This window comes from Camelus ferus, chromosome 31 (genome assembly GCF_009834535.1).
Source record: "Camelus ferus isolate YT-003-E chromosome 31, BCGSAC_Cfer_1.0, whole genome shotgun sequence".
In the NCBI taxonomy this organism is placed as follows: Eukaryota; Metazoa; Chordata; class Mammalia; order Artiodactyla; family Camelidae; genus Camelus; species Camelus ferus.
In genome coordinates this window covers 14,012,743-14,040,491 of record NC_045726.1, presented here as the reverse complement: position 1 = coordinate 14,040,491, position 27,749 = coordinate 14,012,743, and the positions used below count along the sequence as shown (strand labels likewise).

The 27,749-nt window shown below is 37.9% G+C and overlaps 1 protein-coding gene across 1 annotated transcript in view; it reads left to right on the top strand.

Annotated features, from left to right (window-relative positions):
* The window catches only part of PIWIL2 (piwi like RNA-mediated gene silencing 2), a 54,614-nt gene that overhangs the window by 10,707 nt on the left and 16,158 nt on the right, over positions 1-27,749 (top strand). Inside the window, exons 11-16 of the mRNA XM_006180197.3 lie at positions 18,167-18,355; positions 18,944-19,028; positions 19,713-19,802; positions 21,538-21,678; positions 24,350-24,463; positions 25,527-25,715. Coding sequence (XP_006180259.1) covers positions 18,167-18,355; positions 18,944-19,028; positions 19,713-19,802; positions 21,538-21,678; positions 24,350-24,463; positions 25,527-25,715 — 808 coding nt within the window. The remainder of the gene's footprint in view (positions 1-18,166; positions 18,356-18,943; positions 19,029-19,712; positions 19,803-21,537; positions 21,679-24,349; positions 24,464-25,526; positions 25,716-27,749) is intronic.

Genomic DNA, 27,749 nt, shown 5'->3' with positions numbered 1-27,749 from the left:
TTTACCTTACTGGTACCTTTTGGGGAAGCCCCAAACGTGCTTTTCATATTGCTTCAGGCCTTCTTTTTTTCCCCATATTTTAATTTTAGATTTGTTCTGTCATACGCTGTGTAGGTATTACACTTTTAAAAAATTATGGTGGGGAGGGTATAGCTCAGTGGTAGAGTGCGTGCCTAGCATGCAGAAGGTCCTGGATTCAATCCCCAGCACCTCCACTAAAAATGAATTAATAAATAATTAAATCTGATTACCCCCTCCACCAAAAAATAAATAAAAAATCAAAAATCATTATGGCTTGATCCCTTGAGCATTATATAATGTCCTTTTTTTTTTTTTTTTTTTTTTTTTTTTTTGTCTCTTGTAACAGTCTTTGTTTTAAAGTCTGTTTTGTCTAATTGCTACCCTGGCTTGCTTTTGATTTCCCATTTGCATGGAATACTTTTCCATCATCTCACTTTCAGTCTGTTTGTGTCTGTAGGTCTGAAGTGAGTCTCTTGTAAACAGCATGTACATGGGTCTTGTTTTTGTATCCATCCAACCACTCTGTGTCTTTTGATTGGAGCACTTGGTCCAGTTACATTTAAAGTAATTGCTGATAGGTGTGTGCATACTGCCACTTTGTTAATTGTTTTTGTAGTTCTTTTTTGTTCCTTTTGTTCTCTTTCCTTGTGATTTGATCACTATCTTTAGTGTTATATTTGTATTCCTTTCTGTTTTGTGTGTGTATCTGTTACGGATGTTTGGTTTGTGGTTACCATGAGGTTTATATATAGCCATATAAATATATGATTATTTTAAGTTGCTGATTTCTTAATTTCAAACACATTTTAACAACTCTGCAATTTTATTCCCCTCCCCCAATGATTACTGTTCTGGTTTTTTTTTACATTTTTTTGTTGAGTAATAGTCATTTTACAATGTTGTGTCAAATTCTAGTGTACAGCACAATTTTTCAGTTATACATGAACATATATATATATTCATTTTCACATTTTTCACTATGAGCTACCACAAGATCTTGTATATATTTCCCTGTACTATACAGTATAATCTTGTTTATCTATTCTGCATTTTAAAATCCCAGTCTATCCCTTTCCACCCCCCGCCCCCTTGGCAACCACAAGTTTGTATTCTATGTCTATGAGTCTGTTTCTGTTTTGTGTTTCTGTTTTGTATTTATGTTTTCTTGTTTTTTTTTCTTAGATTCCTCATATAAGCGATCTCATACGGTATTTTTCTATCTCTTTCTGCCTTACTTTACTTAGAATGACATTCTCCAGGAACATCCATGTTGCTGCAAATGGCGTTATGTTGTGGGTTTTTGTGGCTGAATAGTATTCCATCGTATAAATATACCACCTCTTCTTTACCCAGTCATCTGTTGATGGACATTTAAGCTGTTTCCATGGCTTGGCTATAGTAAATAGTGCTGCTATGAACATTGGGGTGCAGGTGTCATTTTGAAGTAGGGTTCCTTCTGGATATATGCCCAGGAACAGGATTGCTGGGTCGTATGGTAAGTCTATTCCTAGTCTTTTGAGGAATCTCCATACTGTTTTCCACAGTGGCTTTCCTTGCTTTTCTCTCCCACTCTTGATGATTTAAATGTCTTCTTTTACAATTTTATGTTTATTCTTTTTGTAATTCATGGCAGTTATCTCCTTTCCAGTTATGAGTTTCTCATTTTTGTAGCATCCTGCTTCTTTTCTATTTAGAGTAGACCTGTCAATATTTCTTTTAGCATGGGTATAGTATTGCTAAACTCTTTTAGTTTTTGCTATCTATGAAGTTCTTTATCTCTCCTTCTATCCTAAAGGATAGCCTTGCTGGATAAAGTATCCTAGGCTGCATCTTTTTTTCATTCAGGACTTTGAATATATCTTGCCACTCCTTTCTGGCCTGTAGTGTTTGTGTAGAGAAATCAGCTGAGAGCCTTATGGTGGTTCCCTTGTAACTCATTCTTTGTTTTTCTCTTGCTACCTTTAGGATCAGTTTATCCTTGACTCTGGCCATCTTGATTATGATATGTCTTGGTGTGGGTCTGTTTGGGTTCTTCCTGTTTGGGACCCTCTGAGCCTCCTGTGCTTGGATATCTGATTCCTTTAGGTTTGGAAAGTTTTCAGTCTTAATTTCTTCAAATACCTTTTCAATCCCCTTTGTTCTTTCTTCCCCTTCTGGAACCCCTATTATGTGTAGATTGGCATGCTTTATATTATCCCGTAGGTCCCTTATATTGTTTTCATTTTTAATTTATTTTTCTTTCAGGTGTTCTGATTGGGTGCTTTCTGTTGTCCTGTCTTCTAGGTCACTTACTCGTTCCTCTGCCTTATCTAGCCTGCTTTGTACGGCCTTTAGGTCAGCTCTCATCTCAGCAAATGAGTTGACTAATTCTACTTGGTTCGTCTTTATAGCTTCTATTTCATTTTTTGACATGTTTTATATCTCTAAACACTATTTCTTTTAGTTTCTTCAGTACTTTGATCAGTCCTTTTTTGAAATCTTGATGTAGTAGGCCATCAACATCTATTTCCTTGGTCGTGCTTTCAGGGGATTTCTCTTGATCTTTTAATTGGGAGTGGTTCCTCTGCTTCTTCATATTGCAAATATCTCTCTGGCACTATGGCTTAAGGAGTATCAGTTATCTAGTTCTCCTAGAGACGGTATGCTCTTAATGATTTTATCGATAGGTCTTTGTGTCTTCGCCCTGTTTTGCGAACTCAGCTTGCTGTTTCCAGAGGCCCTCTGTTGGCGCCCTTGTCTGTGCAGCTCCCAGTGGCAGATCGCGACCCGTCCCAACACTGGGTCAGGTGCTGAGCTCTTATTGGGTGAGTGGGTGGGTCACTCCCCCTCCCGATGCCGCAGTCAGATGCTGTGCTTAGGTGAGGCAGGTGGGCGGATCACGCCCCCTCCCAGCACCGTGGTCAGGTGCTGTGTTCCTGCCAGGAAGGCGGGTGGCCGCCTGCCCTCTCCTGGCGCAGGTCGCTCTGCTGCTCTGTGCAGCTGCCCACTCCGCTCTGGTTGGCACTCCGAAGGCGGGCTTGGGGAAGACCGCGGAACGGCCCTGCCCCTGCTCCGTGCCAAATCTCAGCTCCTTGTTTGTCTTGGCGGTGTGAGTTCTCTGAGGTGCCAGGGCAGAAAGATCCTATCTGCCTCGGGCTGTAAACAAGTCTCAGTCCTGCCTAGGAGGTTGCGGAACTCCAGGGTGTGGATTCAGGTCTTGGCCCCGCCCCCGACCAGGCGCTGCGCACAGGAGAACATGGCGGCTGTGGCTGCCCTGCCTCTCTTCCCGCCAGAAGTGCCATAATGGCGCAGGTCTGAGGAGACAAAGGCTACGGCTCCCCTCCCCCCAGGACACACCGGCCTTGTTGCTTTACTTTTTACACAATTTATGGGGACCGAGGGTGTTCTGCTCTGTACCCCCTCCCAGCCACTGCACACAGCCTCCTGCAGTCCCCCCGGGCTGCCTCAGTGCAGCCGCCCCTGTCCTCTGCCCGTTTTGGGCAGCCTGTCCTGGCCCCAGCTGCCAGCTTGCGTCTCAGGCTGGGTGTCGCGGGGACCCTCTGTGCCCGTTTAACTCAGTTCTGTCGGTCAAGGGGTGCTCCGGGCAGATCTGAGCCTCAGAGGCTCCCCCTTCGTCCCACTGGCCTCTCCGTTGGAGGAGGGAGACCCAGTGAACGAGCGCCAGTCCTCCTCTGCCGCTCCCTCCCTGCAGGATCGGTCCCTCACTGTTTTGCTTTTTCTTCTTTCTTTTTTCCTTTTCTCCTACCAGATTTTTGGCATCTTTGTCTTTTGAAGAGGGCGATGTTCTGTCAGAGTTCGGCAGGTGCTCTGGTTGGCTGAGTAGGTCCATAGATGTGGGTTTTGGTGTATTTGTGGGAGAGGGTGAGCTACAAGCGTCCTTCTACTCTGCCATTTTGCTTCTCTCTGATTACTGTTTTTGACATCATATTTTACATCTTTTTGTTCTGTAGATCCCTTAACTATTTATTGTGGATATACATGATTTTACTGCTTTCTTCTTTTAACCTTCCTACTAGCTTTGAATGTGTTTGATTTACTACCTTTACTGTATATTTGCCTTTACTAATGAGCTTTTTTCTTTCTTAATTTCCATGTCTGTAGTTGTGGCCTTTTCTTTTTCACTTAGAGAAGTCCCTTTAACATTTCTTGTAAAGGTGGTTTGGTGGTTCTCAACTCTTTCAGCCTTTGCTTGTCTGTAAAATCTCTCCATCAGATCTGAACGAGAGCCTTGTCAGGCAGAGTATTCTTGGTTGTCGGTTTTCCCCTTTCATCACTTTAAATATATCATGGCACTCCCTTCTGGCCTGCAGAATTTCTGCTGAAAAGTCAGCTGATAGCCTTATGTGAGTTCCCTTGTACGTAACTTGTTGCTTTTCCCTTGCTTCTTTTAGTGTTCTCTCTTTATCTCTAATTTTTTACCACTTTAATTACAGTCTGTCTTGATGTGGTCCTCTTTGGGTTGATCCTGTTTGGGACTCTTTGTGCTTCCTGGACCTATATGTCTGTTTCCTTTTTCCAGGTTAGGGAAGTTTCCGGCTATTATATCTTCAAATATGTTTTCTGCTCCTTTCTGTCTTCTCCTTCTGGGATTCCTATAATGTGAATGTTAGTGTACTTAATATTGTCCCAGAAGTCTCTTAAACTGTCCTCATTTTTAAAAATTCTTTCTTCTGTTCAGCTTCAGTGATTTGCAGTACTCTTGACTTCCAGCTTCCAGGTCCATTCCTCTGTATCATTTAATCTACTGTCGATCCCTTCTAGTGTATTTTTCATTTTAGTCATTGTATTCTTCACCTCTGGTTTTCCTCATAACTTCTAACTCTTTGTTCAACTTCTCACTCTGTTCATCCATTCTTCTCCTGAGTTCCTTGATAATTTTTACGATTGTTACCTTGAAATATTTATTGGGTAGATTGCCTTTTTCCACTTCACTTAGTTCTTCTGGTTTTTTCTTCTTTCTTCATTTGGACCATATTCCTCTGTGCCTCAATTTTGCCCAACTTGCTGCTTTAATTTCTGTGTATCTGGTAAGTTGGTTATGTTTCCTGACCCTGAAGAAATGGCGTTTTGTAGGAGACATTCTGTATGTCTCAGCAACACAGTCCCCTCTGGCCATCAGACCTATATGCTCTAGGGGTGTCCCCTTTGTGGGCTGTGTGGGTCCTTCTCTTGTGGGTGGTCCGGTAGGTGTGGCTGGCCCTGGTCCAGTTGGGTGCCAGGCCCTCCACTGTGCAGAGGCTGCCAGCTGCTAGCTGTTGGGGCCAGTCATCAGATGGCTGGCTGTGGAACCCCAGGCAGTCCTGGGACTAGCGTTGGCTCACTGGTGTTCAGAGCCGGGTTCTTGTATGGGTTTTTGAGAGGTTGGGTTTCCCGATTCCAGAATCTTTCCATGTTTCTGCCCCACAGCCCCTTGGAAGCTTTGAGAGCCCGTCTTTACTCCATTATTCTGAAACTTTATTCATTCTTCATTTCTTCCACATCTCTTAGGATTCTGTCTTACTGTTTTCCCTTTGCTTAAAGAACCCCCTGTAGTATTTCCTTTAATGTGGAATCTGCTAGTGACATATTCTTAGTTTTTGTTTCTTTAAAAATAAAAATGTGTTTTATCTTGCCTTGAATTTAGAATTCTGAGTTTGACAGTTCTTTTCTTTAAGCACTTTGAAAATATCCCATTATCTTCTGACTTACAGTATTTCTATTAATGAATCAACTACCAGTGTTAATTTTTATTTTAAAGGTATTATGTCTTTTTTTTTTTTTTTTTGGTCTTTGGCTCTCAGCAGTTTCACTATACAAACATAGCTTGTTTTATTGCATGTGGGTGGTGTTTTTTACACATTGAAGGTTTGTGGCAACTCTGCATCAAGCAAGTCTGTTGGCATCATTTATTTTTCCAACAGCATTTGCTCACTTTGTGTCTCTCACATTTTAATATTTCTCGCAATATTTAAAATTTTTTCATTATTGTTATATTTGTTATGGTGATCTGTGATCAGCTGATCTTTGATGTTACCATTTCAAAAAGATTACAACTTTTTTGAAGGCTCAGATGATGGTTAGCATTTTTTAAGCAATGAAGTATTTTTTTCATTTTTTAAATTAAAGTATAGTCAGCTTATGATGTGTCAATTTCTTGTGTACAGCATAATGTTTCAGTCGTACATGTACATACATATGTTCCTTTTCATGTTCTTTTTCATTATAAGTTACTCCAAGATACTGAATATAGTTCCCTGTGCTATGCAGTATAAAATTGTTTATTTTTTCTTATAATAAAGTATTTTTAAATAATGTACAACTTTTAGACATAATACTGTTGCACACTTAATAGACCACAGTATAGTGTAAACACAGCTTTTATATGCACTGGGAATACCTGTTATGTGTCTAGATATGGTTTCCCAGTATTTCTGTGGCTTGTCCCTTCTGTAATCCTCCCCCCACCAAGTTTGGGCTAGATTTATTGACTTGTTTCTAACAAATGAAATATGGCAGAAGTGATAGGATTTCACTTTTTAAAAAAATTAATACATAATTGACATTAATGTCATATTACTTTCAAGTGTACAACTCCCTTGTTTAATTTTGTTTCTGTTGCCTTTGTTTGCCTTTTGTTGCCCTTAGTGTCAATGAATGTCACTTCGGAGGTGAGATTATAAGACTATAGCTTCTGTCTTGGATGCTTCTCTCTTGCTGTCTTGGGTCACTCCCCCTGGGGGAGTGCATGTTGTGGAGCAGCCCACTGATGTGAGAGCTTAGAACCAGATCCTTCTTCAGTTGAGCCTTGAGATGTCAGCCCTGGTTGACACTTTGCTTGTGGCCTTATGAAAGACCCTGAACCAGAGACACCCAACTAAGCCACACCCAAATTACTGACCCACAGAAACTGTGAGATAATAGATATGTGTTATCCTTTTTAACAGCTTTGCTGAGACACAAGTCACATAAGTGGCTTAATATAGTTATATAGTTGTACATCCATCAGTGCTGTCAATTTTAGAACATTTTCATCACCTCAAAAAGAAATCCTCCACCCCTTATCCATCACTTCCCAATTCCCTCTTCCTCTCCTAGACCTAGGCAACCACTAATATACTTTCTGTATGTACAGATTGGCCTATTCTGGACATTTCAAAAAAATAGAATCACATAATATATGCATAATAATCTTTCACTTGGCATTTTTCAAGGTTCATCTGTATTGTAGTATGTAGCAGTACTTCATTTCTTTTTAATGGCTGGATAATATTCCATTGAATGGTTATATCTTATTTTGTTTTATACAGTCATCAGTTGATGGATATTTGAGTGGTTTTCACTCTGGGGGCTGTTACAAACAATGCTGCTGTGAACATTTGTGTACCAGTGTTTCGTGTGGATATATGTTTTCATCTCTCTTCTGTATATACCTACAAGTGGAATTGCTGGATCATGTGTTAGCTTTATGCTTAACCATTTGAGGAACTGTCAGACTGTTTTCCAAGGTGACTGTACCATTTCACATTCCCATCAGCAGTGTGTGAGGGTTCTGATTTGTCCTTATCCTCACCAGCACTTATTATTATCTGTGTTTATGGTTCTGGTCATCTGTGGATAGGAAATGGTGTGGTTTTGATTTGCATTTCCCTGATGATTAATGATGTTGAAAATCTGTTGATGTGCTTGTCAGCCATCTGTGTATCTTCTTTGGAGGAATGTCTATTTAGAGCCTTTGCCCACTTTTTAAATTGAGTCATTTGTCTTTTTATTGTTGAGTTTCAAGATTTCTTTATGTATTCAAGATACAAGTCTCTTATCAGAAACATGGATTTGGAAATTTTTTTCTTACTTTGTAGGTTTTCTTCACTTTATTGATAGTGTCATTTGAAGACAAAAATTTTGAATTTGTTGAAATCCAATTTATCTTTTTTGTTGTTGTCACTTTTGCTGTGGTGTTTTGTAAAAATCCATTGCTAAATCTGAGGTCATAAAGATATACCTGTATGTTTTTTTCTAAGAGTTTTATAGTTTTAGCTCTTACATTTAGGTCTTTAATTTATTTTGAATAAATATTTGTATGAGGTGTGAGGTGGTGGTCCAACTTCTTTCTTTTGCATGGGGATATCCAGTTAGCACCATTTATTGAAAAGACTATGCTTTCCCCCATTGAATATTCTTCGCACCATTGTTGAAAATCAGTTCGACATATGGGTTTATTTCTGGACTCTCTTAGTTCTATTCTATTGGTCTATATGACTGTCCTTAATCCAGTGCTGCATTTTCTTATTACTGTCACTTTGTAGTAAGTTTTGAAACTGGGGAATGTGAGTCTTCCAACTTTGTTCTTTTTCATGATTATTTTGGCAGTTTTGGATCTCTTGCAACTCCATGTGAATTTTAGAATCATCTTGTCAAACTCTATCTATCAAGATGTCATCTGGGATTCTGATAGGGATGTGTTGAATCTGTAGATTAATTTAAAGAGTATGCTTCTGGTCTATGAACACAAGAGTTTTTCCATTTATTTAGATCTTCTTTAATTTCTTTCAGCAGTGTTTTGTAGTTTTCAGAATATAAATCTCACATTTATTCCTAAGTATTTTGTAAACTGAATTTTTAGAATTTTGTTTTTGGATTGTTCATTGCAAGCATATAGAAATGCATTTGATTATTTTAAATTGATCTTTTATCCTGCAACCGCTTTGAACTCATTTATCAGTTCTAATAGTTTTTTCATGGGTACCTTGGAATTTTCTATGTAAGAGATCATGCCATCTGAAAATAGAGATATTTGTACTTCTTCCTTTCCAATCTGGAGTCAAATGCTCCACCACTGAGCTATACCCCCTCTTCCTTTCCAATCTGAATGTCTTTTTTTTTTTTTCTTGCCGAATTGCCCTGCTGAGACCTCTGTACAATATGGAATAGAAATGGTGAGAGTGGACAGCCTTTTCCTGTTCTGATCCTAGGGCACAAAAGCATCCAGTCTTTCACCATTGAGTGTGATGTTAGTTATGGGATTTTTGAAGATGCCTTTTATCAAGTTGAGGAAGTTCCCTTCTATTCTTAGTTTGCTGAGTGTTTTTTATCACGAAAGGGTATTGGATTTTGTGGAATGCTTTTCCTGTGCCTATAGAGATGATCACTCAAAAAATTCCGTCTGATTTTTAAATTGATTTTTGGGTGTTAGATCAACCTTGCGTTCCTGGGATAACTCCCACTTGGTCATGTTATATAATTCTTTTCATATGTTGCTAGATATTTGTTGCTAGTATTTTGTTGAGAATTTTTCTGTCTGTATTCATTAGAGGGGGAGGGTATAGCTCAGTGGCAGAGTGTGTGCCTAGCCTGCATGAGGTCCTGGGTTCAATCCCCAGTACCTCCCTTAAAATAAATAAATAAGCCTAATTATCTCCTCCTCCAAAAAAAAAAAAAAATGCCTTTGAGCACTGACTGCTCCAGGATAGAATCTGTGCTTCAGGCATCCAGGCTGTATTCACAAGAGGTATTGATCTGTACTTTTCTTGAGATGCTTTTTTCTGATTTTAATATCTAGATAAATTTTAATATCCAGATTTTAATATCTGACCTTATAGAAAGAATTGGGACGTATTCCCTCCCTCTTCTGTTTTTTGGAAGGATTGGTATACATTTTTCTTTGAATGCTTGGTAGGAATTCAACAGCGAAGCTGTGTGGGCTTGGGTTTTTCTTTCTGGCAATTTTTAAATTACTAATTCAGTGTCTTGTTAGAAGTTTCTTCAGATTTTTAAATTACTCGGGTCAGTTTTGGTAATTTATGTCTTTCTAGGAATTTATCCATTTCATTTAAGGGCATCTAATTTATTGGTATACTGCTGTTCAAAGTGTTCCCTTATAGTCCTTTTTATTTCTTTGAAGCCAGTAGTGATGTCCCCTCTTTCATCCCTGATTTTAGCAGTCTAAGTCTCCTTTTTTTCATAGGTGGTTTAGCTAAAGGTTTGTCAGTGTTGTTGACCTTCTCAAAAAATCTGTGTTTGATATTGTTGGTATTGATATTGGTTCATTAATTTCTACTCTTATATTTATTATGTCCTTCCTTCTGCTTGCTTTATTTTTTAATTTAATTTTTTAAAACTTACTCTTACTGGCTTATTATAAAGGATGCAATTCAGGAAGAGCCAGATGGAAAAGATGCTTAGGGCAGTGGAGGAGAATATGGTGTCGGGGGCTTCCATGCACTCTCTGGGCACACCATTCTCCCAGCACTTTCATGAGTTCACCAACCCAGAAGCTCCCCAAAAGCCATCAGTTAGAGGTTTTTATGGCGGTTTCATTATGTAGGCAACATTAATTAACTCATTGGTCTTTGATAATTGAGTTCAGTCTGCAGCCCCTCTCCCCTCCATAGAAATTGAAAATCCAACCCTCTAGTCATGCCTTGGTCTTTCTGGGGGCCAGCCCCAACCCTAAAGCTACCCATGGCCTCCAGACCCCTGTCATCTCACCTTCTGCTTGTTTTAGGTTTAATTTGCTCTTCTTTTTCCAGTGTCTTAAGGTAGTGGGTTTGGTTATTTAAGATTTTTTTTTCTTTTTAGTGTAGGCATTTATAGCTATACACCTGTAAATTTCTCTCTAAGTATTGCTTTAGCTGTATCCCATGAGTTTGGTTGTGTTGTGTCTTCATTTTCATCTAACTCAAAGTATTTTCTGATTTCCCTTGTGATGTCCTGTTTGACCCATTGGTTATCTAGGGGAGTATGTTGTTTAATTTCCACATATCTGTGTATTTCCCAAATTCCTTCCTGTTACTTATTTCTAATTTCATTCTATTGTTGTCAGAAGACTTACTTTATATGTTTCTGTCCTTTTATATTTATTGAGGTTTGTTTTACGACTTAGCATATGATCTCTACTGGAGAATGTCCCATGTGCACTTTGAACATTGTAACTTTAACTCAAAAATTTTTTTCCACGTACCAAAGAAAGTGCGAGAATTAGGATTTGTATATCAGAAGTTTAAATTCTTCCATGGGTTGAGACTTTGACATTAGCAAACTCATGACAAATGAGAAAGAGAAGCATTTAGGTCGTGTAACGATGTGTGTTTGTGAACTGTATCTTAGGTTCTAGCCACAAATAGGAAGGGGCCATGAGATCAGTGACCCAACTATCATTGACCCTGGAATTTGAACTGAATAAACAGTGACTTCCTATCACAAATTGACAAGACAAGGAATGCCTTCATGACATTTGACCAGTTTTTTACAAATTGGCTTCTGATTTAATAAGCATCCAACCATTACTCTCAGGAGTGGGTTGGCTTGGTTTCAAGACTTACCTGGTTTATGCTTCCATCAATTCCTTATAGAACACTCCCTTGTACATTTAATAGGGACAAGGAAATCCAGGACAAAACAAAAACATGTGAAAGAAGACTTTATGCTTGTAGACAAACACCAGTAAAAGCAAAATAAGCAAATGGAGAATAATCAAGTTAATAGCAAAAATAAGTCTAATTGTATACCAGATAATGCACTTCTGAACTGACAGGTCAATATTACACAAGAAACTAGAGCCTAATGAAACCAGTCAGACCTCAGATGGCTGTCGGGATCGACAAACTTGTCAGCGGATCTGAAGGATAAGGAGAGTTGAGCATACAGGGTCCAGTGAGTGGTTTTGTTGATTTTGAGACTGCCTGGAATGTTGCCTGGGAAGAGTTCTCACAGTTATCTTGGGGAGACCTCCAGAATTGGTGGAGGATGATGAGACCTCTAACAGAAAGCTGACTCACTGCGTACTGCAGTGAGAGACTGCTGATCTTACGTGGAGCACTGAGAAGTGTGCAGTTCCGACTGCAGGCTGTCGCGGGGCAAACAGGTCAGCATGATCTGTAGAAGCATTGCTGCTCTGGTGAGACTGTTGATTGAGTAGCACTTGCTGGGATGCTTGTTGGATTATTATTCCCTCATTTCCAGAAAAGGGGGTGATACTGGTTGGGTTGGTTGCAAAAGTGTGTTTGCTGTTGAGTTGATGTAGATTAGTTAAGCAGGTTTAAAATTAGTTCCTGTGGCTACTTGTTACCATGGCTACAAAACAATCCATCTTTTCCAAAGTTTGTGTGATTTTTTTTTTTATTCCCAGGAGTGTATAAATATTTGTTTTTATCCAGTTTTAGGGTTTAATTTCTTATACATTAATCTTAAATTCATAGTTTTACTTTTTAAATGATTAGGAAGTTATTCTATCCATTTTTCTTTCTTTTTTTTAATTGAAGTATAGTTGATTTGCAATATTTTGTTAGTTTCACCTGTGCAGCATAGTGATTCTTCTTTTTTTTTTGTGGATTATATTCCATTATAGGTTGTTACAGATATTGGGTATAATTCCCTATGCTATACAGTAAATCCTGTTGCTTATCTATTTTATGTTTAGTAGTTTCTATCTGTTAATCCCTTACTCCTAATTTGTTCCCCTCCCCTTCCCTGTCCTCTTTGGTAACCATAAGTTTGTTTTCTATGTCTGTGAGTCTGTTTCTGTATAGATTCATTTGTATTGTTTTTTAGATTCCACATATAAGTGGTATCACAGAGTATTTGTCTTTGACTTATTTCACTAAGCATAATATTCTCTAGGTCTGTCCGTGTTGCTGCAAATGGCAATATTTCATTATTTTTTATGGTTGAGTAATATTCCATTGTGTATATATACCACATCCTCTTTATTCAGTCATCTGTTGATGGACATGTAGGTTATTTCCATGTCTTGGCTATTGTAAATAGTGCTGCTGTGAACATTGGAAAGCACGTGTCTTTTCAAAGTAAAGTTTTTGCCGGATATATGCTCAGGAGTGGGATTGCTGGATCATATGGTAAGTCTATTTTTAGTTTTTTCAAGAATCTCTGTATTGTCCTCCATAGTGGCTGCACCAATTTACATTCCCACCAACAGTGTAGGAGGGTTCCTTTTTCTCTACACCCTCTCCAGCATTTATTATTTGTAGACTTTTTAATGATGACCATTCTGACTGATGTAAGGTGATACCTCATTGTAGTTTTGATTTGCATTCCTCTAGTAATTAGTAGTATTGAGCATCTTTTCATGTGCCTGTTGGCCATCAGGATGTCTTCTTTGGAGAAATGCCTATTTAAATCTTTTCCCCAGTTTTTGATTGTTTTTTTTTCTTTTAATTAACTGTATTAGCTGTTTGTATATTTTGGAAATTTGTCCGCTGTCGGTTGTGTTATTTGCAAATATTTTTCCCATTCTGTAGTTGTTTTTTTTTTTTTTTTTTTTTTTTTGCTTTGTTTATGGTTTCATTTGCTGTGCAAAAGCTTTTAAGTTTAATTAGGTCCCATATTGCTTATTTTTGCTATATTTTTATTACTCTAGGAGCTGGTTTGAAAAAAAAACTGCTGAAATTTATGTCAAAGAGTGTTCTAAAACAATTTCCTAAGCTCAATTTTTAATTCATAAATTTGATTTTTCAGGCTAATATTTGCTGCCTCCATTACCTTTGGTAAAATTTCTAACAGTTTGCAGTCTTGCTTTATTTCTCATTAAAGCAGTCCCTACTGCTCTCAAATTGTCTTTTCATAGATTCAGTAATCTTTTGAACACAATTGAAAATATGAATTACTGTTACAATATTTTGTTTTATACTTTCTTTTTTCTTTTCCACAGTTAGAAAACAGTGTTGAACTAATTTTTTCCTCTTCCTAGTATTTGTATTTATATTTTAATTATTATTACATACTTTTCATTTTTTAAAGTTTAGTTATGAATAATTTTAAACATATGTGAAAGTAGAGAGAATAAGATAATAAGCCCCTTCATTCCCATGTTGTAATTCAGCAATTATTGATTCATGAACACCTTGTTTCATGGGATCTTATACCATTCCCCCCGCTGAACTGAATTATTTTGAAGCAAATACGATGTCTTATTTTTTCACAAATATTTCAGTATTTATGTCCTAAATTGCCTCCATTGTAAAGCATAACCGTATATCATGTCATGCTGGTCAGAATGGCCACCATTAAAAAGTCCACGAATGATAAATGCTGGAGAGAATGTAGAGAAGAGGGACTGTTGGTGGGAACGTAATTTGGTGCAATCACTGTGGAAAAAACTACGTCAATTCCTTAGAAAACTAAAAATAGAGTTACCATATGATCCAGCAATCCCACTCATGGGAATATATCTAGAGAAAACTCTAATTTGAAAATATGCCCCCCAGTGTTCATAGCAGCACTATTTTATAATAGCCAAGACATGAAAGCAACCTAAATGTCCATTGACTGATGACTGGATAAAGAATATGTGATGTATGTATACAATGGAATATTACTTTAAAAAGAGTGAAATAATGCCATTTGCAGCAACATGAATGGACCCAGAGATTATCATACTAAGTTAAGTAAGTCAGGCAGAGAAAGACAAATATCATATGATATCACTTAGGTGTGGAATCTTAAAAAATGACATAAATGAACTTATTTACAAAACAGAAGTAGACTCACAGAAAACAAACTTACGGTTACCAAAGGGGAAAGGGAGGGGAGGGATAAATTAGGAGTTTGAAATTAGCAGATATAAAGTACTGTATATCAAATTGCTGAACTACCAGGACCTGTTGTCTAGCACAGGGAACTATGTTCAATATCTTGTAATAATCTGTAATGGAAAATAATCTGAAAAAGAATATGTACATCTCTCCCTCTCTCTCTCTCTCTCTCTGTATGTATATGTGTGTGTGTGTGTATGTGTGTGTGTGTATGTGTGTGTATGTGTGTATATGTGAGTGTATATGTGTGTATGTGTGTGTGTATGTGTGTGTATGTGTGTGTGTGTACACACACATAACTGAATCCCTATGCTGTACACCAGAAACTAACACAACATTGTAAATCAGCCATACTTCAATTAAAAAACCCATAATGTCATCATTACACCTAAATTTTTAATTTCTTGTGATTATTACATTGCTATATCCATAGATTATTCCTGTACTAAATTCTCTTCGTAAGTCAAAATCAAAGCAGGTCATTTCAGTTCTTTGGCATCTAAAATGAGTGGTTTGAAAGTAGTCCTTTGTTCTAAGAACCTTATGTATTTGAATTTACATGGAAGATTATCCAAACTGTATTGTTAAGTTAAAAATCAAGTTGCTACATCTATCAAAAGTCATCAAATTGTACATCTGAAATATGTGTAGTTTACAGGAATCATATCACAAATGTTAAAAAATCAAGTTGCAATACAGTATATCTGGTATGATTATACATTTTGGGGGGAAATTAATAGTATTCACAAATTTAAGAAAAGCTTGAGGGAAAGTGGGTCTCTTTGAAAAATGGATTACAAACCATGTTCAATTTCTTCTTTTATAATATTTTTATTTTATAAGCACTATGTAACACTTTTAAAGCAAAACCATATTAAAGATTAAAGAAAAACAATGATTCAGTAAGAAAAGGGACAGAACATATGAACTGACATTTCACCAGAGAGATGATTTGGAAGGTAAATAAGTATTTGAAAATGTGTTTAACATCATTAGCCATCAGGGAAATGCAAATCATAACTGCAGTGAGCTATCAGTACACATGTATTGGAGTAACTAAAATTAAAAATAGTGAAAATACCAAATGCTAAGGATACAGAAAAACTATTCTTCATAAACTGTGTGTGGGAATGTAAAATGGTTGAGCTACTTCAGAGACTTTTTTGTCAGTTCCTTGTGAAACTAAGCATGCACTTATAAAATAAGACATGCCCTTTACCATGCCACACTCTTGGGCATTTTCCCCAGAAAGTGAAAATTTAGGTTCACACCTAAAACCAATTCATAGCAGCTTTACTTGTAGTAGCAAAAAAGTGGAAACAACCAAAAAGCGCTTCAACAGGTGAATGGTTAAACTATTACCTCCATGCAGTGGAATACTATTCAGCAATAAAAACAAATGAGCTGCTGATGCGCACACTAGCCTGGGTGGGTCTCAGGGGCGTTACACTTAATGAAAGATGTCAGTCGCAAAAAGTTGCTTGATAAAGTTCCATTTATATAGTATTTTCAAAATGACAGAGCTACAGTAGAAAATAGATTTGTGGTTTCCAGTGGACAGGGAAGGGGAAGGAGTGTGACTGTGATGGGACAGCATGGAATAGTTCCTTTTATTATGGTGATATGGAACAGTTCTGTGACTGATAGTGGTGGTAGCTATACAAATGTATAATGAGATAAAATTGCATAGAACCACACACACACAAATGAATACATGCAAAAAATGGTGAAAACTGAGTAAGGTCTGCAGTCTAGTTAACAACACCGTAACCAGTGCCAGTTCTGTACATGAAGTTCTATGTAAGTTTTGCGGCTTCCTTTGATTTTATGATTATTTCAAAGTAAGAAATTTATTTTTAAAAGATTATTTTTAATGCCACTAGGCCTTCATTACGAAGACCTTAAAGTTCTAACCTGTTAATCTAGTAACTCACTTGTAGGTCTGTCTCAAGCAATTTTAAATATAGAAGAATCTTTGTAGATGTTTATCCAGAATTATTTGTGAGAGTGAAACAATAGAACTGTTACTTGAAAAGTAAAAGACCCGTGAATTAATGTACCCTCCACTTAGTGAAATGGTATCATGCAACCATTAACATAGTTGAATGGTTTGATTAAAAATACTTTTAATTGAGTTTTCTACAATGTTGCATGCATTTAATAGACAGTGGTGAGTTAGACATAAACATAAGATATGTATTGATGAATAAAAGTATGTAAATAGGAAGCAAAAAATTATGAAATGATCTGAAATAAAATCGCTAACCTTATTTCAAAGCGCAACTTTGTGTTCTAAGTGCTTTATATGTATAAAGTCATTGAGTTCTCTTAACAACACTGTGAGTTAGGTGCGTTTTTCTGCCTCTGCTTTCGCATGGGGAAACTGAGGCACAAAGAGGTTAAGTAACTCGCTCAAAGTCTCACAGGCTAGTAAGTGGCAGAGTCAAGATCTGAACCCAGGCTTTGGCCCCAGGGTCTATAGTCAGTGTTGAACTGTTTCAGGTGTCCAGTGGTTTTTCATCACTTACTGCAGCAAGTTCTGCAGGATACTAATTGCCCAGAATGGTGATAGATGTTCAGTGAGCTAAAAGTGAAAAGGGAGGGAGGAGTCCGTGGTTCAATAAATTGGAGGTAAATGAAACTAAATATGTTTCTCTTCTTTAGCAGCCTGAGTGACAGTGTATGTTGTGAATCTCTAAGAAGGGGTTATAATATGCAGCATGGACTCAACTTTTTTGATGGTAGAATCATTGTCACCCCCTCATGACCTCTCAAGGGATCAGTGGTCCTGAGGAGTGCACTTTGAGTGACAGTGACTCACAGAAAAAAGTCCAGGTTCTAATCCTTGACCCACAGGGGAATTCATAACTGTCACTGCCTGTCTCAGCCTACAGTGACCATCTTCTGACCCTTTTTCATCTCCTTGCCCTCCCCATTCCCTGATCCGATTGTCCCCTGCATACCTCTGCCTGGGGTGTCACTCACTCCCCTGCCCAGGTGTCTCTGCCTGGCAGGTTGCTCCTTCAAGTGGCAGCTGCCTCTGTAAACTTCCCGTGATTCCTTACCCATGCCCACACGTGCTTTCCCTGGGTACCTTGTTGTGGCTCTGTTACAGAGGTCGCCTCTAGAGTACATTTGTCTGTAGTCCTTTCACCTCTTCATATTTAGTGTCTTCACCTTCAGGGCTGCCTTCTGATAGGTGGTTGTAATTTCTTCCTTCAGCTGGAAAGGACAAATACAAAGAATGTTGTACTGCTCCTCTGTAGACTATCTCCTAATAATGATGATACAAATTATTTTGATGATTAGAGGACCCTATTTTAAGGAATACAGTGAATTTTATTAATTTATTAATTATTAATTTTTTAATTAATTTTATTAAGTTGCTGTTTTAAATTTTATTTTTATCCTTTCTCTCTCTCTCTCTCTTTTTTTTTTTTTTTGGTAATGTCAAAAAGAAAAGAGATGAGAGTCCTGTCTCTTACAAGAGACAACTGAGAGGCTTCTCGTGCTATATACCTGTGATCATAATCCAAAAGGATTTATTTGCACCCCCTACCCCTTTCATGTTGCTCTATGTATACACATATGATCCAAAAGCCTCTTGTCTGTTTCCACAGGCATGCCTTGTATCAGCAGAACAAAGAAAACTTCCAGGATGAGTGCACTAAGCTTCTGGTTGGCAATATTATTATAACCCGATACAACAATCGCACCTATCGTATTGATGATGTGGACTGGAATAAGACTCCGAAAGACAGCTTCACGATGTCCAATGGGAAGGAGATTACATTCTTGGAATACTACAGGTAGAGGGAAGAGGCTGGGCTTGGATGTGTGGGTGGCGGGGACGTAGCCCACCATTCTCTAGCAAGACCCTGAGCTCCGCCGTGGCACACAGCGGGACACTTCAAAAGTGATTGGATTGATAATGCACCCAAGATTGACCAGCTTGTTTGTGGAATTTGACCTGCATCTGCTGCCCTTAGAGTCTCGTTTCTTTTAGTACTTTTTGGAAGTTACTTCATAAATTAATCTCAAGGCTTTGAATTGTATTTCCTTTGCTGTTTTGGTTAGAAGTCTGGTTAAACAGATTAAATTCAAGTCATTAATCATTTGACTATCATTTTGCCTTTCTAGTTGCCTAAGCCCTTTAACCTAATGCAGTTTTAAACAAATTCTTTTCTGGATTATTAGCCTGTTTCTGCTCAAATTGCAACGTTAACGTGAGCCTGCTTTTTCCAGTTATAAATATGCTGTGTTGAGTTTCTGCTGAATACTTGACAGAGGGTACGGTGCACATTGTGTACCGTGGTCCTAGTTAAGAGACTCAGACTGTTGCAGTAAGAATGGTGATGCTGCTTTTGACATTTTTCCCTGCCTCTACCCTGCTTTAGCAAAAACTATGGGATCACAGTAAAGGAAGAGGACCAGCCACTGCTGATCCACAGGCCCAGCGAGAGACAGAATAACAAAGGGATGGTGAGTGGAGGGTGTCAGGCTTATACTTCCAGCATAAATTCTTCATCTGTCAGCCATTCCACACCTTCCTCATGGCCCTGGGGGCCTGGGGCTATGACTGCAAAGTGGTGGGGAAAGTTGGGCGGGGTTTTGTGTCTGCTTTAGCCTGAGGTGCTTTTGAAGTCAGTCCCCTTAAATGAGGAGGTAAACATCCATACAAGCGAGTTAGGTTAAGGAATAAGAATTTGCTGCTAAAGAAGATTAAAACACTGGGTCCATTAGGGAAGTTACAGACAGTTTAACAGAGCTAGGGGTGGGCAGTGCCTTGACACCTGACTCCTCTGTCATCAGTGTAGACTGAAGATCAGTAGGTAAGATGAGATGGAAGCACCAGGTGATAGGGTGTATTGTCTTAGCTTATCTGGGTGCCCAAGTGGAACAAGATTTTTTAGTTTTTCTAGTTTCTGCTCTCCTTTTGACAATTTGAATATCTTTCTCTTTACCTCGTGTAAGCTATAGTGACTTGAGGGGGGAAAGAGTGAAACAGTTGTAGTGTCTCCTGTCCTCTTCTCGGGGGTTTTGTGTTCTCTAGTATGCTGGTTATACTCCTGCAGGACCCGCTCTGGGCACGGCGGGTCGTGTACCTGTCAGAGGACACGATCCTCCTTTACTGCCTTACTTTTCCTCTCTGTTCTCACTTCAAAGCTGCTGAAAGGTGAAATCCTGCTGCTGCCTGAGCTTTCCTACATGACTGGAATCCCTGAGAAGATGAAGAAGGACTTTAGAGCCATGAAGGTAAGAAATTCCTGTTTTGAACCAAAGACCTTTTTGATAGATGCAGTTAGAACTGAGCCAGGCTTGCATCGTCACTTGGACAGGTCCATTTTTCCTCTCTGTAAAGCATCATCATATCCCTTCTCACACAGTTAAAAAGCCAATCAGAACTTACTTTGGAGGGGTGGTGGATATAGCTTCAGTGGTAGAGCGCGTGCTTAGCCATGCACAAGGTCCTGGGTTCAGTCCCCAGTACTTCCATTAACAAAAAACAAAAAACCTCCCCTTGGAAGGTTGTTAGAACAGTAGAACAACTGGATAATAAGGTTAAAGGAAACAAATAATTCTGTCGTTATCCTCACCAGTCAGATGGATGACATTAAACTGGTCATATAACCTTAAATGAAGTTCTTTGAGCGGACTGAATATTTCTAACATTTCTGTAAACCTTCAGTTTATTTCAAGGGATGGAGGAGATTATGTAGCAAAAAGTCAGCAAGTAAAGGATGAGATTAAAAAATACAAGTTCACTCTGTGGGCTCAGAATGTCTTAAAGTCTTGTGTTGGGCACATTCTCGTAAGAAATAGTTGGGAGGCAGAGATGTGTGCAGCAGGTGCGTCCAGACCCCCAGGGCTTCACCTCCACACTGCCTGCTCGGGGCTTCCCCCCAGTGCTGCTTTGCTGCCTCCCTCTCCCAGTCCTTGTCTGTCTTAGTTCCAAACCCCGGGGCTTGTCTCAGATGCCATGTATTATTTTTAGCAACATGATTTATTTCTATTTTTTGTGGGAGGGAGATAATTAGGTTTTTTACTTATTTATTAATTTAATGGAGGTACTGGGGGTTCTGGGGGTTGAGCCCAGGACCCTGTGCTTGCTAAGCATGTGCTCTACCACTTGAGCTATACCACACCCCTTTTTAGCAACATCATAAAGAGCTGAAGTGAAGCTCAGAATTCCTGTAAGAGATTTTTTTCATGTTTACCTTCTGATACTTCTGCTTTTAATATGTAGGTCAAGGCTCCTTTCTTACAACTCCCAGTTGCCTAATGGTTTTATGATCACAGAGCTATCTTACATAGCCCCATAGACTCACTGACCCAAATGACTGCCACACTGGGAGCAACAGCTGTACGGTTCATTAGTCCCAGAAGAATAAAGAAAGAGCTCATTTATGTGATTCAGAATCTTCATACATACCTGTTAGTATTCATTCAACAATAAATATTGAGCACTTATTAGGGGCCACACAGTGGACGAAAAACATCTTATGGTGACATTAAATGGCTAGTATAATATGACGTTAAGTGTAAGACTGGATGTGTTTTTCCATTCTGTTATGTTTATCTAAATGCCTGGCACAGGACAGTGTTCCCCCCAGGTATTAAGTAGGTTTAATCAACCCCCCTTACATGGCGTTGAGAAAGAGAGTAAGACTTAGATGTCATGATGGAGAAAGAAATAATGGCATTTAAAATTCTTACTTTTATGATTAAAATTTTAACCTTATTCACATTCATGAGATTTTTTTTAACATTTTATTGATTTATAATCATTTTACAATGTTGTGTCAAATTTCAGTGTAGAGCACAATTTTTCAGTTACATTCATGAGATATTAAAGTTCTTGGAGATATTTTTAAATTTCTGCAGATTTCAATGGGAATGTTTTCTGTAAGTATGTTTTATGCATTGGGGTTTCTTTAACTTCATACTGAAGAAAGTAGTAGCTTAGTATCTCCATTGTAATTCTGTTTAGGATTTGACCCAGCAGATCAACCTGAGCCCCAAACAGCACCATAATGCTTTAGAATGCTTGCTACAGAAAATTTCAAAAAATGAGACCGCCAACAATGAGCTGACACGCTGGGGACTCTCTCTACAGAAGGATGTGCATAAGGTAAACCCGGAAATATGATGGGTAGGAAACAGCATTAACCAAGGATTTTAGAGCTTTGTAAGACTAGGTGATAGCTTCCTACATTCTTTATTTTGCAGTTTTTACTTTATTATTATACCTTGTGGGGGGTCCTAGTCATAATACTTGAATTTCCTTGACTTAATTTACAGGTATCTCTCAGATTTTCATCTGTATTTCCCACAATTTGAGCTGTTAATTTCCAGATAGATAGTAAAAGGAATATTGACTTAAAATTTACCTCATTTTTAGTTTTCCAACCCAAATTGTTCTTGAAGTTCTGTATGTCTTGTTCCTTTCCTTTTCTTTTTTTCCCTCCCGAGTTTTTTTTTTCCCCCCTTTCCCAGTAATTAACTTTTGTTTCTTTGAATATACTACTGTCATTCTTTCTGTAGGCTAAAGTCTCAGACTTAACACATTCTGATTTTCTCATGACCCTTTCTGTCTGCAGTTTTCCCAAGGCCACTCTGTTGTATTTTGTGCAGCGTGATTCATTGTGCAGAAGCCTCATGGGTGGTGGCGAAGTCCTTGGCCTTTGCAGTCAGCTTACTTGGCTTTGAATCTCAGTTCTACCACTTTCCATCTTGGTTACTTGCAGCAAATTGCTTAGCATCTCTTAGTTTCTTTATTTGTAAAATGATGATAATGATTGAGTTAAAAGAATTAAATGGTAAAATCTTTTGCATAATACCAAGTGCTCAGTAAATACTAGCTTTTATTACTGTTTACTTTTCTTTCTAGGTTATACCAAAATAATCAATTCTATTTTTTCTCTATTCTCTTGCACTCTGAACTGACTCCTCCTCTTTTTTGTTTTGTTTTGTTTTGTTTTTTTCTTTCTGAATTGACTTTTTAAAAATTGTGTCTGTTTTTTAGTAAAAATAATGGATAGTCAATAAGGAAGATGTGGGTACTTTAGAAAAACATAAAGAAGGAAATAAAAGCATTAATAGTTTCATCACCCAAAGATAATGTCTTTGTGATTTGTTTTAGACATATAAAAGGTAATATTTTCAATGTATTTAATTTCCCTAAACTTTTTTTATATGAGGATGAATCTTTTCCTTATAAAATTATGATTAGACTATATATGGCTTTGTATTTTATTTTCATTTAATATTATGTCTTGAACATGTGATGTGTTCATGTCGTTAAACATTATTTGAAGATAAAGAAAACTTAAACCAAAGAAGAAAAAAGTTTATCTATAATCTTGCTTTACCAGAATAACCACTGTGAGCGTTTTGGTACATACCCTTCAGTGTTTTTTGTCTTTGTATATGTCCCTATACATATACTCACATGCAGTAAGTATTCAAATGGTTTCCTTTTTTCCTCAATTTTTTCAGAATTTTTTTTTGTCATTTAATATTTTTCTAAATATTTTGATTACTACCAGATATTTCATTTTATTAATAATTTCCTGTTCTTTTACATTCAAATTGAATTTAGTACTTTCCTATTATAAATGGTGGTTCAGTGAACATCTTTATAACCAAGTCTTTGCATGTGTTATTTTCATAGTCAGATGAATAGAGGTGAATTGTTAGGTCAGGGGACATTTATGTTTTTAGTACTTTTATTATATGTTGCCAATTGCTGTCTAGAAAGTTTCAACCATTTTTTACTTTTATAAGCATAGGGTGAATCTGATTCCTTCTGTTCTTGCTATTATGGTTATTGTTGTTATTTATGTTAGACTTTTATAATATTAAGAAAATCATCAAGGGAAGGGGATAGCTCAGTGGTAGAGTGCCTGCCTAGCATATGCAAGGTCCTGGGTTCAATACCCAGTACCTCCACTTAAAAAATATGTAAATAAACAAACCTAATAACCTCTTCCCCTAAAGAAAAAGATTTTTAAAAAATTTAAAAAAAGAAAATCATCAAAATTTTTTGATTATAGATAAAATAAGTATTTGTTGCTTTTTTAAGAAAGCAAGTAGAGCTCATAGTAAAAATCCTCCATAATTACCCTTCCCCCAGAGATAGTCTTTACTAAATGTGGACTCATTCAGTTTTTATAATGTATACATTACTATTTATTTTTTACAAAACAGGATTATATTAAATGCAATTAGAAAGTGATTTTTAATGATTGCAAAACATCTATCATTTTGATATGTCATCAACTTAGTTATCTTCCTATTTTTGGATGTTTAGATCTAATTGATTTATTATTCTTGACTTTAATGTGGTCTTTCATTATCTTTATGCTTTTTTCCTGCTTTTGTATAAAATATAATAGTAGTTTATGTTTAGCCTTATTAAGAAATTTTACCTTTAATCTACACTCAAGTTTCCCCTTAAAATATGTTTAAAGACTATTTTCATGTTCACCTTGAAATTATAGGTATTTTACATGCATCCCTGGTTCTAAAGAGACAGTGTTTTCAAATCCCTTTCTTGGGAGACCATGTTGGAAGCTTCACTAATTAAAGAGCAGGGCCTATCAGAATTTCATCTGTGTGTGTCCAGGGTTTTATTGACATCGACTCTCATTGCTAGCAGTTGTATTTTTCTGCCATTCTCAGAAGTTGTAACAGGGACAGGTCTATACAGTGGCGTTAACCAGGCCTCAGAACAGAATCAGTGTTTTTCTAAATAGTGTTTGCAGATGGTTCATGTCATAGGTACTTTATTTCCTGTTTAGATTGAAGGACGTGTTCTGCCAATGGAGAGAATTAACTTAAGAAATACATCATTTATCACTTCTCAGGAACTAAACTGGGTTAAGGAAGTAACCAGAGACCTTTCCATCTTGACTGTAAGTGACTTGTGGGGTGGTAAAGAGAGGCCCAGTCTTCCTAAAAGTGTGGAAATTAGGAAGTAGGAATTATTTAGTGTCCTCTTCCAGAGAGAAAGTATCAACTGAATTCCCATCCTGAATTATTTGCTAACCAGGGGTCCGTTAAACAAAAGCAAGTTGATGAGTTGTTAGAGGTCAGCCCTTGCTTGACTATAGACTTCAGACAAGGAAATAAATTGATATGGTAATTCACACAGTGCCAGCCTGTTGCCCACTCTCCCTTGGTTCTTCCTTCGTCGTTTCTCTTTCCTTCCTCTTTTCCCCTAGGGTTTCCATGAAAGAAGTAAAATTAAAACAGCCCCCCAGCAAAGCAACCAAAGAACAAAATGGTATATAATTGTTTTTAAATGTTTTTGGCTAACCTGGTCTCTGTGACCATGTATGAAGTACATACACTTGTTTCTAAAACTTTTTATTGAAATGTAATATATTTATATATTGTATTCTGATTGAATTGAATATATTTCATTGAATATAACATATTTTAATTAAAAGTACACTTGTAACTATATAGCTTGATGTATTTTCCCAAGTTAAATGAACGTATGTAATGAATGCTGAGGGTTGAGAAACAATTTTACCAGTGCCCCAGAAACTGCTCCATGCTCCTAGTTACCACCTACCTCTCACCCTTATACAGCCAGAGAACAGCCACTATTTTGACCTCTAACAGCACTGATTTATTTCAGCTGTTTTTGTACTTAATATATACAGGAAACCAAACAGTATATATTCTTTCATGTCAGGCTTCATTTTTTCAACCTTGTGTTGGTGAGTCTCATCCATATTCTTATGTATAGTTGGAGATCTTCGATTCGCATTGCTGTGTAGTATTCCATCGTAAGACTGTGTCACCGTTTACTTACGATACACGTCTATATTAGTAATAGCCATTAGGTAAGACAGGACTCAAGCAGAGAGAGTGAAAAGCAGTTTATTCTCCAGAATAACATCTCCTGAGTGTGAAATTGGAGTGTTCAAGTTGTGGGAAGTACTAAAGATAGTTCATGGTTGTTCCTAGGTCCCCATGCATTTCTGGGCACTGTTTTACCCAAAGAGAGCAATGGATCAGGCCCGAGAACTGGTGACCATGTTAGAGAAGACAGCCGGCCCCATTGGCATGCACATGAGCCCACCAGCCTGGGTGGAACTGAAGGATGATCGCATAGAGACCTATGTCAGAACCATTCAGTCCATGCTGGGAGTTGAGGTAATAAATTAATTTCATTTGAGTAAATTTAAAAAAAAAAATTTTTATTTTGGGGGGGAGGTAATTAGGTTTACTTACTTATTTTCAGAGGAGGTACTGGGGATTGAACCCAGGACCTTGTGTATGCTAAGCACATGCTCTACCACTTGAGCTAGCCCCTCCCCTCATTTGAGTAAATTTTCAAGATGCCTTTTCTGACATACTTGAATACTTGATTCTAAAGTATCTTGGCTATTGGTCTGCTGTTGATGATGTCCAGGAACCTGTGTGTTAGTCATGTGCACATGAAATACTGAACCAACAAAGTAGTCTTCGTGCCCTTTGGTTGGTTTTGCTTGTCTCATTCTGTGTTGGCACTCTCTATAGCGTTCTGTTCCTCACGTAACTGGCTGAGAGAATAGCTGACTTAACTTCAGTTCGTTATCTATATAGAACACGTTGTGCTCAGAAAGCAGCTTCTTGGGCCAGGTGCCGTCTTGCATGATTCAGTACTGAGCTGTCACAGTCCGGTCTGGCTTAAGATTCGTTTTGCTGCAGTGAAGAACTTGGCAGGAGGCCTATCAGCTTGGTCCTGATAGCTGAATGGGACCACTGGAGCTGAGCGGGTCACAGTATTCAGCAGCTCAGTGGTTCTGGGCTACAGCTCTTACCTGTCTGTACATAAAACAGAGGAAGAAGATGGAGGACGGAACGAAGTTTTTGGAAACAATTAATCCTTGAACTAAAGAGTCAGTTCTTGTGAGATCAGTACTCGAGATAGATTATCTTGGCATCATGCCTCTCTCTTTTGATCCACCACTCTGGGTGTGCCATCGGTAGCAGCACACTCCTGTTCTCTCTGTAATTTCCTCCTGGCTTCCCACGCCTTGGTACTCTGCCATGGCCTCCCTCTGGGCCTGATCATTGATGAATTCTGCTTTGTTTTCAAAAGAAAAACCCGGGTTAGTACATCATTTCCCTCATCTCACAACTTCGCATGTTATCTTTATGAGAGTGTACTGCCAGCAGCCAACAGTTTTCATGCAGCATGGATATGAGTTTCATTCATAATGTTTACTCATATTGGTCTTGTTATCTCTCTGCCATCTTCAGGGCATTCTGTTTTATTATTCTCTTTGTTTAGGGGTCATAAACTCAGATGTCTACAGGAGCCAGATGAGTAACACAAACAAGTGAAGTGGGCGAGGAGGGGACTGTGCTGAACTAGAGAGTAAACCCCATGACTGCAGACAACAGCCCAGCATTGTCAAATTGAGTTTTAATTTGTTTGTTTTTCAATAGAAGCCAAAAATCTAGATTTGCATGTGTGTGTACCTCCCTCAGTTGAGGTGTTAATTTAACAGAGACTTGTAAATCATTATAGGGACTAAAAAACCACATCTGTTTCCTAGATCATCCTGTAGGCTCCCAGCATGCAGCCTGCATTCTACGTGACTTTGGAAGTTCTTTGATGTGATTGCTGGAATATGTGTCCTCTGAGACGTCTTAATCTAAAACTAATCTTGACTTGGAATAGTATACTGTTGGTTTCCATTTCTGGCATAAAGGGTTGACAACTTTATTCCACTTGTGCGCCACTTTTCTTTATTCAGAATTTGAAAGATCCTCCTTTTTTAATATTAGAGCTCTTAAGCAGTGAGCAGTAGAAGATGCTGATACGAGATACACTGCTTACAATATCATTCTGTCTCCTAACTAGAGTTAGGATTTGGCAGCCTTATGAATTTGGCAATAGCATCATTTCCTCTGCATTTGGCTCTGAAGCCTTTCTTCTGGTGTTGCATTCCGTGTTTCCTCATTTAAAGTTCTGTGGCAGGAATGTAATAAATTTACTAAAGAGAGTGGTAAAAAGCATTGTAGGGAATTGAAATCATCAGATAATAAGAAACCTTTGCATATTTTTAAGCGTAGTTCTTTTCCAGGCATCTTAAGTCTTCTAGTAAATAAATCAGGTAATCAGGATCAGCTAGGTAATTTATGGAAACATACTACATAGCTATGCAAAGAAACCTGGAACCCAGCAAATGTCCACTC